Source organism: Camellia sinensis, chromosome 1 (genome assembly GCF_055761805.1).
Source record: "Camellia sinensis isolate YWXY chromosome 1, ASM5576180v1, whole genome shotgun sequence".
Classification (NCBI taxonomy): Eukaryota; Viridiplantae; Streptophyta; class Magnoliopsida; order Ericales; family Theaceae; genus Camellia; species Camellia sinensis.
Window position 1 is genome coordinate 204969021 of NC_138961.1, and position 16047 is coordinate 204985067.

The 16047-nt window shown below is 37.4% G+C and overlaps 1 protein-coding gene across 1 annotated transcript; it reads left to right on the plus strand.

The window, feature by feature from the left end:
• The first annotated feature begins 601 nt into the window (after positions 1 to 601).
• LOC114315161 (uncharacterized) lies at positions 602 to 14002 on the plus strand. Its single transcript, XM_028261731.2, has 7 exons — positions 602 to 1055; positions 1701 to 1826; positions 7499 to 7699; positions 11455 to 11551; positions 12739 to 12842; positions 13107 to 13158; positions 13503 to 14002. Exons 1-7 carry the CDS (start codon positions 841 to 843, stop codon positions 13728 to 13730), a joined length of 1023 nt encoding a protein of 340 aa, XP_028117532.1. The 5' UTR covers positions 602 to 840; the 3' UTR covers positions 13731 to 14002.
• Positions 14003 to 16047: the final 2045 nt, after the last annotated feature.

Here is a 16047-nt window from a genome sequence, read left to right on the forward strand (position 1 = left end):
AGGCCCCTGTACTCTATTTTACTGTATTACTGTTAAGGAGGCCTTGGGTAATCTCGGATTACTGGCCGGTTACGATGCTAAACCCATAGGGGCGGGTTTGGGTCGTGACACAAGGGAAGCAAACTGAGGCCGAGACCCTTCGGACAAATGGAGATTCTGTGAGGTCGGATGAGAGATTCGACCTGAAGAGATGTCTGTGAGAGATGCAACGCCATTGAAGCCCTTTGAGAAGTGACTAAAGCTAGGATTAGGGTTTGTAAGCGTAAAAGACTCGAGCGTAACAACCATGGTGCTGCTGCCTCTGTACACTAATTCTACAGAGAAAGTGTGTGGATTAGAGAGAGAAAAAAGGAGTTGGTGATCAGCAATGGCTGTTACGCTCAAGGCTGCAAACTCAACAAAATAGGTAAATTTGTCAATAAAAATATATCTGCACAGTATTCTTGTCGTATCTTAGTGAACTTTACACAATAAAAATTATTGAAGTGTTTTTTTCACCAAAGAAGTGTTCAAAGGAATAGTTTTAGCCAAATTTCTCTGTCTCATAATTTAAAAAAAAATAACATAATTAAAAATATATATGGTACGCTTTTAAAGGGTGTTTTGGTTAGAATTTCCCATATTTTTAATTACCCACATTTTAACAATTATTTCATCTTCTGCAATTTTCCCTCAATTTTAACACACTTGTTATAGTGTATACATGGAAGAAGCCTTGTAAATTAATTATATTAATTTAATAAATTAACAAAAACAGAAAATAGAGGGTTCCACTTCCATGTTCCAACAATCTCTGCAAAACACTCTTCATATATTTCTAGGGTTTTGGATTTCTGCAACATGACTGGGATCCGATCGCCGCCGGAGGACTCTGACGTATCACAGGCGCGACCGCCTACCGCCGCCGATCTAATCTCCGACGACGACCGCTCTGTGGCTGCCGACTCATGGTCCATTAAGAGCGACTACGGAAGTACTCTCGACGACGATCAGCGCCACGCCGATGCAGCCGAAGCTCTCTCCGCTGGAACCTTCCGAGCCGCCTCCGATTACAGGTCACAATGCCTACGAAATATTCTTGCGCTCTGTTTGGTTACTATGAAAGCAGAAGAAAAATGAAATTTTAAAAAATTTGAACATTGAACAACCAATTAAACTGATTAGTAACGCATTTCAGTTTAAGGTTTCAGTTTTGGACCAAATACCTAAGAACAAGTTACATTTATATGTTTGTTTGTTGTTCAGTATTGGTTATGAGCTAATCTTTGAACTTAGTGTGCTTACAGAAGGGTAAAATTGTGTTCTGGTTTTGATTCAAATAATGGTTGTGTGACTTGAATCATACTGTTATGGATCATGATATTCTCTGATAAGAAGCTATATAGTGAAGTTATGAAAAGCAGATTGTGTGTTATGTTCAGATATTGGCATTCATAACTGTCAATAGCTGATTGATATAATTCATTTGTAATTAGGATGTGGACACTAATTTTACTGAGAAATGCTGATTTGATTATAGGAGAAGATGACATGTAGATGGCATATGTTGATAAATATTGCCAAACAACTTTGAACTCATGGCTTGGGTTTGTGGTGCTTTTGAGAGGAGCAAATTTGTGTAAATATATTATCGTTGGAGAAAGTTTTATGCCATTTTGATTTGAATATTGTATTTTAAATTTTAATTTGTGTATGAACAGTTCTGACAAGGAGGAACCAGATGCCGAAGCAGTTACATCAATGTTGGGTTTCCAGAGTTATTGGGATGCCACATATGCAGATGAATTGGCAAATTTTCATGAACATGGCCATGCTGGTGAAGTTTGGTAATTTTTTACTTTGGCAATTGTTATTTCTCCATTATGTTTGACCTTGTTGACTATGGATCCTAGGTCTTACTTCACAATCATTTGCTCACACTTTTTAAGCATGTTGTCATCTACCTAGCAGTAAAGGACCATCCTTAATAGGTAGTAGTTTGTACACATTCCAAGATTATACTTTTTTATTTTTCAAATATTTTTTGGGAAGAAGACATTTGGTTACCTCCTTTACAGCTTTTGAGGGGTGATTATAGGCTATTTTAATTTGAGAGTTTGTGTCAGAATGTTTGATGCAGTTTCTGCTTATAGCTTATTATTAGGTAGAAATAACTTAAATAAACTGATCATTAGAAATTGGGGTAGGGGTGCTTTTAGCTTATGCTTTCTAATTATCAACTTTTAGAAAAAGCTCCACCAAACAAGGCCATTATTGGGCTCCGTTATGCTAGAATTTGCTTCTCCATCTTGTACTCTGTTGTTTTAATAGTTTTTTTTATTTCTCTAACTTACTTGGGTTGATTAGTTTTTTTTTAAGAGGTTAGATTTTCGTTAATCAATAAATTACTTATATCCCTGCCAAAGCCCCTCTTTGGGGACATGCTTCTTTCCTTGAAATACGGAGGATGAAGGTAGGCGATGTAGCATAGCTTTAGGAAACCTGGAATGAAGCGATTTATAATTGATTTTGTGGTTGGTTTCAAGAATGGAAATTTCCTTAAGATTTGGGTTTAATGGGTTGAAGAAAGTATCGGGATTTCTACACGGAAGAGGTTTCAATTTGTTAGATTCTCAAAGTGATTGGTTGTAAGAATTGTAGGCATATGATTGCTAGAAATTTTGGATAACAACTAATTATGCTATTTATTTGGGTGTTAATTTGAAGTTTAAAGCGTAAGAAAAGATTTAGGGTTTTGGCGCGAAATACCGAATGAATTCATAGATGATGTGAATATATCGAGGAGAATCGTAGAGAATTAAGAAGAAGAGGTCATAAGGAATTATCCCTTGAGAAGAAGGGGGGTTATGGTAGCTCAACAACCAATTTAAAATGTAAGTCCTATGGATTCTCTCGTTAGGGTGTTCCCTAGTTGTGATGTGTTGCATTGGAGCTTGGGTGTAGTGATAAATGAATAAGGGTTAGCTAGGGCGTTCCCTTAAGGGCCCAAACTTAGTTGCACGAAGCAAGAGCGGGGACAGGGACGGGAGCAACAGCAAGCGTGAGCCGATAGAAGTTTCGTAGGTTGAGAGTGCTTCGGGGAACGGTAATATATATATATATATATATTAATACACATTAGAAGTTTTTTTTATAAATATTTGTATTTTAATATATATTAATTATTTTGTTTATTTATTATATTTTTTAAATAATGTGTTATTGTTAATTTTTTATTTTTTATTTTTAATTGATATATATATATATTATAAATAAAAAAATATAACAAATAAAGAATAATAAAATATGTTAAAATAAATAAAAAATAAAAATTGTATGATTTATTTTATAAATTTTATTAGATTTTTTTTTATTATATATGATTTAATTAAATTTATTATTATATAACAAATTATATTATTTATTATATAACAAATTATATTAAAATTATATTATTTATTATATGTTCAAAACGGGAGGGGGAGACAAATCGACTAGAGAGAGAGAGAGAGAGAGAGAGACGACGATGGCGATGAGATGTTGAAGAAGAGATGACAGAGAGAGAGAGAAGAGGAGATTGAGAGAGATGAAGACAGAGAGTGAAGAGGAGATCGCGAGCAGATTGAAGGCGATGTAATAGAGATCGAAGGCGATGTAACAGATCGAAGCCGTGTCCTAGAAACCCATGCCCTAAACCAGCGAGTCCATGTAACAGATTGACAACAAGACCAGGTTTCTCTCTCTCTCCCCTTTACGATCCCATCTTGGACTGAATTGCGTTTCTCTCTTCATAGAAACGCGATTCTTACACGTTTCTTTCTAGGAAACGCGGAATCACGATTCTTACTCTAAATTGTCACCTGGTTGCACGATTCCTGCAAGTAAGAGCCCAAGCGACATGCCACATCGACACAGTTAGAATGTAAAATGAAGAAATTTAGGGTTAGGGTTAGGGTTAGGGTTAGAGTTAGAGAGGAAGAAGGAGAGAAAAGAGAGATATTGTGAATACGTGGTTTAGAGTTCTTGAATTACTCTACACTAGCAAAATATATTTATATAAAACTTGACATTACAAAATGACCATAGTACCCTTAACTAAATTATGACATAAGAACATATAACTATTCTATCATTGCCCCTCAAGCTAGAGCATAAAGATCAAACATCCTAGCTAGAAAGATAAGCGATGAAAAGAAGGCCGAGCCAATGGTTTGGTGAGAATGTGACCCAGTTGATCTCAGAACGAACATAAAGAGTCACAAGTTGCTTGCGTAGTAAGAGATCTTGAATGGAATGACAATCAATCTCGAAATGTTTGGTACGCTCATGAAATACAGGATTATTGACAATGAATATAGCAGGCTAGCAGCTTGATTATCAGAACACATACTCATAGGAGTGGGAACAGAAATACTAAAATCCTGTAGGATATGGGGACAACTCTCAGTGTCCAGAAAATATAAGTTATCCTTTTCATGTCCCGAACCAATTATCCTCTTGGTCTGAAGGTCCTGCAAAACACATTAAGTGAGAGAAAAAGTTATAGAACAAGGAAGAGCTTTAGTCAATCGACTAACAGAAAGCAAATTAAATGAAAAATTAGGAACATAGAGACTAGAAAGCAAGGAGAGGGATGGAGTGAGGTGAAGAGGATCCTGACTATTGACAGGTCGAGAAGACCCATCAACAAGTATAATATTATGGGTAATGGGCCTAAGAGTATCGAAAAATTAGGAATTACCAAAGATATGAGAACTAGCGTCAGAGTCAATGAGCAAAGGTTAGGTGGACTGAGCCACACTTGCAATATTACTTGAACTAGCCACAATAGCTGTAGAGGATAAAGGTAGACCAAGTCGGAGAGAATGGACAAGGCCAGTAAGCTTAGTAATCTAAGTAGTGAGTGCCTCATGAGAATCAACTAGAGAAGCAACAGTGCCAGCGGGAAATGAGGTAGACTGCGGGAATGGAGCATTCATGACCTGATGCCCATGACCAAGTTTGCCATACTTCTGCCAACACCAAGATTTAGTATGGCCTAAGGAACCACAATAAGTATACTTTTGATCACCATGAGATAGAGAACCAAGTCCAAGACCAGCACGAGAACCACCACCATGAGAACTACCTCCACGAGAACCTCGGGAGCCAGAATTGGAGCGCCGGTGACCAGAGTGTCCATGAAAACTCTCTCAACTAGGCCCACGATCACCATTGCTAGGAATCAATGCAAAAGAGGACAAGGAAGAGGAACTAGAGGTGGGTTGGGCTTGTCTCAACGAAGAATGCAATAGTCGAGAATAGGCATTAGCAGCAAAAGGTGAAGCCTCACTGGTGAGAATCTGATCCTTGAACCCCCATAAATCAGAATCTAAGCCTGAGAGTAAAGATGTCATCATAAACTCTTCCTAATGTTGCTTTTGTTTCGCCAAATCAGTAGTGAAAGGTCTATGCTACAATAACTGATCCCACAAGTTCTTAAAACCACTATAATAATCGAAAAGGGACTGGCCAGACTAGTGATTAGCAAAAATTTGCTCATATATAACTCGTAAACCCGAGAGACATTACTTTGATTCGAAAAGGACTCAGCAAAAGAGTTCCAAATTTACTTAGCCGTGTCACAAAATTCTACAATAGTAGCAACATGAGTGTCTAAGCTACACCATATCCACCACATAACACACGCATCCTCACTACATCAATCGTCATAAGTAGGATGATTAGTAGCAGGAGATAGTTTAGTAAGAAAACGTAACTTCTTGCCACGTAAATTTTTTTTAATTGCATGAGCCTAAGCCATATAGTTTAAACCATTCAATTTCTTGTTAGTAATAAATTTAGGCATCTCATCATCCTTAATCATAGCCACAGGTGGTTTTACCTCAGCCTTAGTCTCAACCATGATACTCACAAGCCAAAGAAACACAGAACCAGCACAAGACCAGCAAAAATACCAGCACCTAGCACCCATAGCAACAAGAAAGGCAAGAAAACAACTCAAACAAGAGCCCATAAAAAAAAAAAAAAGACATGGAAGGGATAACAGGGCTGCTAAACCAAACTGAGCCACAAATCATACCAAAAAACCAACCCAACACCAACAAATCAACAAACTAAGATCCAAGAAGACCCCCTTTTAGGGTAATTTCAGCACCTATAGGGTGGATTCCAACAAGTAGAAACAGCAAAAACCGCCCAATCGCAGATGCAAGTATTGATAGCGAGAAATTTGAAAAACATTCAAAAATAGAAAACTTACATCAGGATTGATCAAAAAGTTTCACAAAAAATACCATCATACTCAAGAGAGAATTTCGAGCATAAGGTGAAATTTCCATCCGTACAATTGCTGATGTCACGTTGATGTCGTCGTACGGATGATGATGTCAGCACGTCTTTGTCACCTCAGGGCAATCTCCAAAATCTGTTGAACACTTTCTGATGTAGAATGGAGTGCTCTGGTACCAAGTTAGAATGTAAAATGAAGAAATTTAGGGTTAAGGTTAGAGAGGAAGATAGAGAGGAGAGAGATATTGTGAATACGTGGTTTAGAGTTCTTGAATTACTTTACACCAACAAAATATATTTATATAAAACCTGACATTACAAAATAACCATAGTACCCTCAACTTTACTAAATAATGACATAAGAACATATAGGCCTTGTTTGGTTTGCTTTTGAGAAATAAATTTTGAAGAAAATTTTCTAAAATTTTGTTCGGTTTAGTGATTTTGAAAAAAAAATTTCAAATCACTTTTTATCTTCTAAATATCAATCAATAATTTTTTCTCTCTCCTCCTCAATCATTTTTTCTCTCACACACATTTACTCAATTATAACAAAATATCAAATCATCCCAAACTCCCATTCTCCAAAACTATTTTCAAAATATACAACCAAACAAACCAAAAAACTTTCTAAACTCTTTCCCCAAATTTTTTTTTTGAAAATTCACCTCCCAAAATCAAAGCAAACACACCCATAACTATTCTAACAGACGCCTTGGTGTGGTGAGAAGTAGGCAAGGTTCCCATACTTCAATAGACAACGGTATATAAAGAAGCTAGTCTTAGCCCAAGATAGTTGGATATGCTTAGGAACTTAGAACATAATAATATTAACAACTAGAGGGATAGAACTCGTAGATATAATGGTTAGAAGGAGAATTAATAATATTTGTTTTCAAGAAATTAAATGTTATGAGAAAATAGAGGTAATTTGAAAGGACTTGACATAAATTTTGGTATACTGAAAAAGAGAAGCATAGGATCATAAAAGCTCATTTATTTAGTAATAACAATTTTGTAGTGAAAACACACAGAGATGTGTATGCACACATGGACGCTCACACACACACACACACACACACAACCTCAACCCTCACCCCTCTTTCCCTCTGGAGAAAAGGGCAAGTAGTAGAGGAGATGTGAATTGTGTCGTTCTTTTAGATTATTACTGTATAAATCACTTCCCTCGAATGTTTACTCTATGATGAATTTCACACTTTTTCTGTAGGTTTGGGGCTGATGTTATGGAGACTGTGGCTTCTTGGACCAAAAGATTGTGCACTGACATTTCTCAAGGCCACTTGCTGAATCATGCTGATGATGAAAAATCAGAGCCTGTTGAACAGAGTGATAAAGATTTGACCAGTTGGAGTGTACTTGACATTGGAACTGGCAATGGTCTGCTACTTCAAGAACTTGCTAAGCAGGGGTAAAGTATAAAATTTTTCTTTCTTTTTTTTTTGTCTTCTGTTCGAATTCCAGTTAGAAATCAGTTAGTTTGTAGTAATTGCAAATGTAGGGTGGTGTTCATCATTTATTCTGTTTAAAGTTGATATGGGATGTGTAGAAATTTAATGTATAAAGAGAAATAGAGAATTGTATTATTGATTGATTTATATTGATATCTATTACAATGATTCATGATTCCTATATATAGAAGAGGGTGAGTGTGTAGTAGGTAAGGAGTAGGTGAAGTGGAGGTGGTAGTGGTGTAGTGGGTTAGGTTTAGTGGAGTAGGTGAGGTGGTAGTGGTGTAGTGGGTTAGGTTTAGTGGAGTAGGTTTAAGTGGGTGAAGTAGGTGGAGAGTAGGTGGATTTTAACAGCCCCCTGCAAACTCAAGGGGGATAGGAACTAACCAACTTGAGTTTGGAGAGAGTAACAAAACAAGAAAATACATAAAAATAAAAGAGGATAAGAGACACTGTATGGTCGTGTCAGACCATTGGTGAAGACACTGGATGGTGGTGTCATAACGTTGTAGAGGACACTGTATGGGGGTGTCATAACCATGTAGAGGACACTGTATGGTGGTGTCATAACGGTGTAGAGGACACTGGATGGCGGTGTCAGACCGATGTAGAAGACAGTTTATGGGGTCATGTCGGACCGTTGTAGCAGACAATGTTGTGACAGTTGTGGTGACAGTTTACGGAGTCTTGCTGGACCCTTGTAGAAACTAACCGGAATCAATGTCGGGACAGTTTACAGAGTCTTGTCGGACCCATGAAGGAGCTAACCGGAATCAATGTCGGGACAGTTTACAGAGTCTTGTCGGACCCATGAAGGAGCTAACCGGAATCAATGTCGGGACAGTTTACAGAGTCTTGTCGGACCCTTAAAAAGTCGCACCCTCAAAAGGTGTGCCCAATCTTTCAAAAGGCGTGCCATCAAAAGGCGTGCCCAATCCATAAAAAGGCGTGCCATCAAAAGGCGCGCCCACTTCATCAAAAGACGTGCCCGACAGAAAGCGTCGAGCCATCAAAAGGGGCGCCTGACACGCGGCGATGCACGTGATTGACAGAGCGCGTGTCGGCCTCGTCGTCTCTGTCTTTATAAACCAAAGCGAAGTCTGAGGCTTGGAAGCATAACAAACCAGTTGAAACCTCTTCGTTCTCTGTAACATTCTGTAACCAACCCTTCTCTGAAACACTCAGCAACCCAAAAACATGGCTTCTTCTTCCCGTTCAGCTACCCAGAACATAGCCTCTTCTTCCCGTGGTCTGCTCACTCTCTTTCCCGACCTCAACGAGTCAACAAGAGAGATAACTGGTGCGGTGGCCTGTGAACCTCAACCAAACACCTCTGGTTTTGCTCCGTTGAACTTTCCGATGCGGTCGGTGGAGCAAAAAATGGCAGTGCAAACGGATATTGAAGCTAATCAGTATACATTGAAGTCCTGTGTTGAAACTATGACTGCGGTCACAAACTTGTCGCACCGGCTGCAGAGTAGGACAAATGAGGTGCAGCAGTTAAACGCCCAACTGGCTCTGCTCCAACGCATGTATAAGGATGCGCGAGCAGAGATAAGTGTGCTAAAGGCGGAAAATAAGGAGCTGAAGCGGAAGGCCACCGTTATGTTCCGATTTGGAGGTCCGCCATATGCTGTAGTGGAGGAGCAGGGTGGAGTGATCGTGCCCAGTGGAGTGGGAAACACGGAGGCAACACCGTCAAGGGCCGCCCAGGACGGAGGCAAGAAGAAAAGACCGGCGGAATAGGCGAAAAAGTGAGGTCGGTGGGTGGCCGTCTGCAGAAAAGAAAACAAATCTTGTGGTGTTGTGGTTTGTGTTGTTGTGGTTGTGTTTTTTTTTTTTTTTTTTTTTTTTGGTTAAAATTGTGATCGGGGTTGATCCCTGAGATGAATAAAAGATGGTTTGGTGTGCAAAGCTATATGGTATGAATGAAATTTGAAAAAGATTAAAAAATAATGTGAAAGAAAAATAAAGAAAGAAATAATAAAAATATATTTGAAATCAAAATGAAAGATGGGGGAAATAAGGAAAGTGGTTTGGAGAAAATAAATAAAAATAATGGATTTTGAAATCAAACGGAGGAGAGAGAGGGGACAAGCCCATGTGAGAGAAAGAGGGGAAAAATGATAGCCGATGCACCCAAAAATAATCTAGCTGCTATCCACAGGCGCTTAGGGGAAGGAAATGGTAGCAAGAGACAGCCAACACCATATATGGCTATAGCAAAGAAATAGAGTATCAAGCTCAATGGGCTAGGATTTAGACTAGAGAGTAAAGCCACTGGTCCTGTTGAACACACACCTCCAAGGCTCAAATAATCAAAACATGCTTCACGCATTTCCTTCCTTGCTTGATCAGGAGATGCACAAAACACCTTATACAGGGCTCCAGTCATTCCTCCACCAGTTAAAGGATGACGCATGTTGAAAGCATCACCTATTAATAGTGCTCCAGGAGTAGGGTAAGGAGCAGCTGGCATACTTCTATTGGGCATTGTTCTAATACTTCCCTTATCAATTGCAGCTATAAATGAATCATGCAGCTCAGGTGGAACCTGGGGAGCCACCAGAGGGAAGCAAAGCCGAAGGCTGCTGCAAAGCCGAAGGCGGTAAAAGCGAAAAAGGAAAAGAAGGCTCCGGCTAAGACAAAAGCTGCTGCGCCAAAAGCTAAAGCCGCTGTGAAGCCCAAGCCAGCGGCAAAGGCCAAGCCAGCTGCGAAGCCAAAAGCTGCTGTGAAACCGAAGGCTGCCGTGAAGCTGAAAGCTGCAGTGAAGCTCAAGGCTGTGGCGAAGCCCAAACCAAAGCCGAAGGCGAAGGATCCTAACAAGAGGCAAATGAGCATGGAGGAGAAGCATAGATTGAGTGTTGGGTTGCAGAGTTTACCCCAAGAAAAGATGCCACAGTTAGTGCAGATTATGAAGAAGAGGAATTCACATTGGCCTCAAGAGAGAGGATTTAGGCAGTGATGGGAAGGTATGTGTAGAAAATAAGCGGAATAGGTTGAGGTCCGGCGGGCGGCCAAGGCGAGGTTGCCGCTCGCCGGTGAAACGAAAAATACTAAGTGCTTAACCTTGATACCATGTAGAAATTTAATGTATAAAGAGAAATAGAGAATTGTATTATTGATTGATTTATATTGATATCTATTACAATGATTCATGATTCCTATATATAGAAGAGGGTGAGTGTGTAGTAGGTAAGGAGTAGGTGAAGTGGAGGTGGTAGTGGTGTAGTGGGTTAGGTTTAGTGGAGTAGGTTTAAGTGGGTGAAGTAGGTGGAGAGTAGGTGGATTTTAACAGGATGTGTGCTCTAATGGTCTGACATTCAACCATCATCTGGGAACAAAACCAAAGATTTGGAACATCCTGGACAGATAATAACAGGATTCAGCTGGCTATGGTCTTAAATTTATGGTGGCGTAACTATAAACTATTTTGTTTGGACTCGTGGAATTCTTGGGTTCATGATTTGGCCTAGAACCTTTTGATTAACTTATTGGCACCATTATTGGGTCACTTCCATGGGCACCCAGAAAACTTCAGCGGACAACAAACATCCTAGCTCTATATGTATGCATTGAGACAAAGTAACCACTCTAATTGGATAATTAATTCCTTTTATTTAGTTTATGATTTTTCAATTTCTTGTTCTTAACAGTTAGTGTTTGTTACTACTGAATATTGTAGAGAACCAATTTATGATGTTTTTGGTTTCAGGTTTTCTGATCTCACTGGAACTGATTATAGTGAAGGAGCAATTGACCTTGCTCGAAGCCTTGCTGATCGTGACAGAGTCACCAACATTAAATTTTTGGTATGACAGAACTTTGAAACCACATTGAAATGATGATTTTTTATTTTTTATTATCTTGTTCTTGTGCAGTATTTCTGTCCCTTCAATTTATATTATTGGTTATGGACTGGAGTGTCACTTGACCTTAAATTTGAGGAGCCAACAAGGCACCACACCTGTCTATATTCCGAGTTACTCTGATCCCACTTCTCAAACTGGTTATGGAATTTGCACTAGTTTTATAACTAGAAATGGAACACTCATATGCTCTTTCCTTTGTTTTAATTCCAGTTCCTTTTGACTTGTTACTTGCATATAAAGGTCGATGTTCTCGTCTCTTCAATATCCTTTCATTCTTAGCTATCTTTGTTCAATTTGTGTTGCATCAAAATGTAAAGGATGGTTTGTTGATCTTTTGTGCTACTTTAATTGCCCCATCTCTGTAGGTGGTTTGGGTTTGTTGAAAGATTGTGTAGGAAAGAGTTGGACTTGTAATTTGTTTGCCTTGTTACATAATAGGAAAGATTTTGATTTGATGAGGTTTACCACGATGCAAAGCCAACATGCTTGTATATGTTTGCTTTACTATTATATGTGGGAGGCAAACTGGAGAGAAGGGTTGACGTCACCATACTGTAAAGGGAGGTAAAATGTTTTTCAATGTAGATGGTTTGAAGGCATTTGTTGAGACCTTAGATGCTAATGATCAAAAGCTTATGGAAACTTGGCTGGTTGTGGTTATACAATCTTAAGAGCTATGGATGGAATTTCTGTACCTTGAATTCTCGGTGCTTCAGCCAAGTTCTACAAGTGGAACAAAAGATTTGAAAAACATAAAAATTTCCACCCCTCTTACTCCAGCTTCCTGATTAAAGGAGAATATTTTGCTGCCTGGGGAAGCAACCGCCAAAGACTCAATAAGTGGAGACTTGGGGATATACTCAACTTGATTTGATGTTGATGATGTTGCTTATGCTTCATCCAAATAGCAAGATTATTTCCTTCTCGTAACTAATAATTATATTTTGTCATAGATTACAGTTGGCACAACTGTGTTTATTGAATTGTTCACTTACTAAGATAATTTTTTCTTATTATAATATTTGTTTCTTTGTCAACAGAATCTTCCTGATATACCTTGTCAGTTATTAAATGCCTTGTCTAATTGCTTTGTAAGTTAATTTTTCTTACCTCTGATTTGGTTCCAGGTTGATGATGTCCTGGAGACAAAACTAGAAAGGAAGTACCAACTTGTCATGGATAAGGGGACTCTAGATGCCATTGGACTGCATCCTGATGGCCCTATCAAAAGGTGAAGTAGCATACCGACTTGTTTTTTCACATTCATTCAAATTTGAGATCGGGAAAGCCTACTTTTAATCACTGGATCACACAAATAATTTACAAAACCAAGTTTTTTTGTTTTGTTTTGTTTTTTTTTTTTTTAACCACAATGTTCTGTTTTCTCAATATTTGGATAGGATTTTATTATTTTTATCTTTTCGAATTCTTTTGATGGACCTGAAGATGTAATGTACAGGCATTGGTCTAAATGAATCTTATTCTTGTCATTCAGGATCATGTATTGGGATTCAGTCTCAAGGCTGGTGGTGCCTGGTGGAATATTGGTAAGCATCTCCATTGCTTCTTTATCTACTTTGTTTGAATTGAGCCTCTCCTCTTTTAGTTTATATAATTTTTTTCATCAACTTGTATATCACATTGTTTTCCTTATCCTACGTAACAAATTGAGAAGGGATGATCATTCTTTGTACAAGTAATTTTCCGTGTTTTATGTTGAAACCATTTTTGATTCTTCATGTCCTTAATTACGAGTTGAGTGGTGCCTTCCTTCAGAGATGTGTTCAACTTAAATCCCAAAGCACAAGTTACTCTTGGACAAATTTCCCTTTTTCTTCTCAAGATTTCCAATAGATTTGTTTATCTTTTACTCTTGTTGATCATATGGCAGGTGCTTACATCATGTAATAGTACAAAAGATGAATTGGTGCAAGAAGCTGAAAATTTCAATCAAAGAAGAGTTGGTGCTTCCCAAGAAACTGGAACCCTGGGGGACCAAGAGGCAGGTAGACATCCACCTCCATTCCGCTACCTTGATCATGTTCGTTCATATCCAACATTCATGTTTGGAGGATCTGCAGGATCACGTGTCACCACTGTAGCATTTCTGAGGAACTGAAGGCAGTAAATTGTGGTTAGGTCATTTCAGGCAACTGGTTTTTTTTTTTTTTTTAGTGTTTTTACATGCGTGTGCATGCATGTGTGGTCAAGGAACTGGGAATTACTGATCTTCAATGGTTACGGATTTATGTAGTAGGGGTTCAAATGCCATTTGCAGGAGATGCTTACCAGGGTATAGTTTGCTTGGAACTGATCTGACTCTGTAAATCAGACTTATGTTTGGGAATTGTGAAGTAATGCTGTTGAATGTAGTGCTAAACCATGATCTCTGTTGCTCCTTGAGTTTCATTCATTTCTGTTTCAGAGGATTGTTTATCGCGTTTGAATGTGTTCTTCCAAGATCTTCATTAATCTGGGTTTTCGACTAACAGATGTTCATTTGTGTTTATGCTTCCTTTGAGCGTGTTTTGTTTTTATTGGTTTTTAGGGGATAGACTTATATTTGATACAAGTGTAAGTTAATGTGCGCTGCGCTCTAGGCTATAAAAGCCCCACTTGAACCATTTTTTTGCAATTTTTTTCTCTTTTTCTCATTGATTTGCAATTTTAAAAAATAAATAAATATAACTTTATGTTAAAGGTCTCTGAATTTGTGAATTGGTCATTCTAGGTTTCATTTCAATCAGTGAAAAATGGCGAATGAGGTTGGCAATGTGGAGATGAGCGGTGAGTAGGGTTGCAAACGAACTGAGCCGAGCCGAGCTTTGTTAAGTTTGAGCTCGGCTCATTTATTTAGGGGTGGTTTGAGATGATCTAAATAAGTGTGTTTTTTGACTTTTTATAAAATATGAGTTGGGTATAAGTTGGGTTTGAAGTGATGTGTTAGATATGTGATGTGATTTAAATAAGATGATGTGATAAATAGAATAGTGACTTTTTGACTTTTTAGTTTTTTTAGATCATGCCAAACAAGACCTTATTGAGCTCGTTTATTGAGCTTGAGTTCTGCTCGATAAGAAATTGAGTTCGAGCTCGGCTCGGCTCATCAACATTAATGAAGCTCGAGCTTAGCTCGGCTCGATAAATTTTTTTTTTTCATATTATTTATATTATTTAATACATAAATAATGAATTTATATTATCATTTATATATATTTATATATTATTTAATATATAAATAATATATTTATTATATAATTTAAATAAAGATAAACGAGTCGAGCTTGATGAGCCGAGTTTACGCGAGTTTGAACTCGGCTCGTTTACTAAACGAGCCGAACCGAGCCCTTAACGAATCGAGCCGAGCTTGTTCATAAACAGTTCAGTTCATTTACAACTTTAGCGGTAAGTCCTTCAATGCAGAGAGAGTGAGACTTTCTTCTTCGTAACAATGGTGACTAGAGATCATGACCTGTGACAATTTTCATTTTAACCATCATACATTCATTAAATTGGTATTGGTTAGTCCATTGTCGCAAATTGAAAGCGTTTGAAGTTTTGAAATTCTTTTGCACTTATTTTACTTATGGAATCGCACTGTTTTGATTATTGTTCTTAGTTTGGAACTTGAAAGTTGTGCTTGGTTGGAAGATTTGATGAGAGAAAAAAGAAAGTGAAAAAGAAATTTTAATCTCACTTTTTGTTTGGTTATAATAGAAAACACAAGAGAAAATAAAGTGAGAAGTAAATGCAATCTCATTTTTTATTTTTATTTTTGTTTTTTTGGTTCACTTAGGTCTTTTCTTTCTCCATTTTCCAACTCAACCAATCATAGTTTGGAATTCAAATTCTCTTATCAATTTTTTTTGAGTGAATTACACTAACGGTCCCCGTAGTTTGGGGCTTATGTCACTTTGATCTCTGACTTTTCTATTGGGACACATTTGACCATGAATTTTGAATCTTGTTCCAAATAAGGACAATTGAAGATACCATTACTTAATTTCAATGGCAAAATCGTCAATTTGATAAAATATAAACTAATTTGACAAAAATAAATGTCAAAAAAATATTTTTGAATTTTTAAAAATTATTTATACCCACTAAAGATAAAATTATGTAAAACTGATAAATCTTTTAGACATTTTTTTTTTTACCAAATTATTTTTTGTTATGTATTTGGATGATGATCATGTAATGGATAGTTATTTTTATTTTCATTAAATTAGTTTCTATTTTTTCAAAAGTCAAATATAGCGACAACTTTGATATCATTATTAAACCAATCCATTAAATCAAAAAATCCAAAACTAAAAATATTTCATATATTAAATATATCGATTACACTTTAAAATCCTAATAACCACACATTACATAATCATCATTCAAACACATAATAAAAATTAATTTGGTAAAATAAATAAATGTGTAAAAAG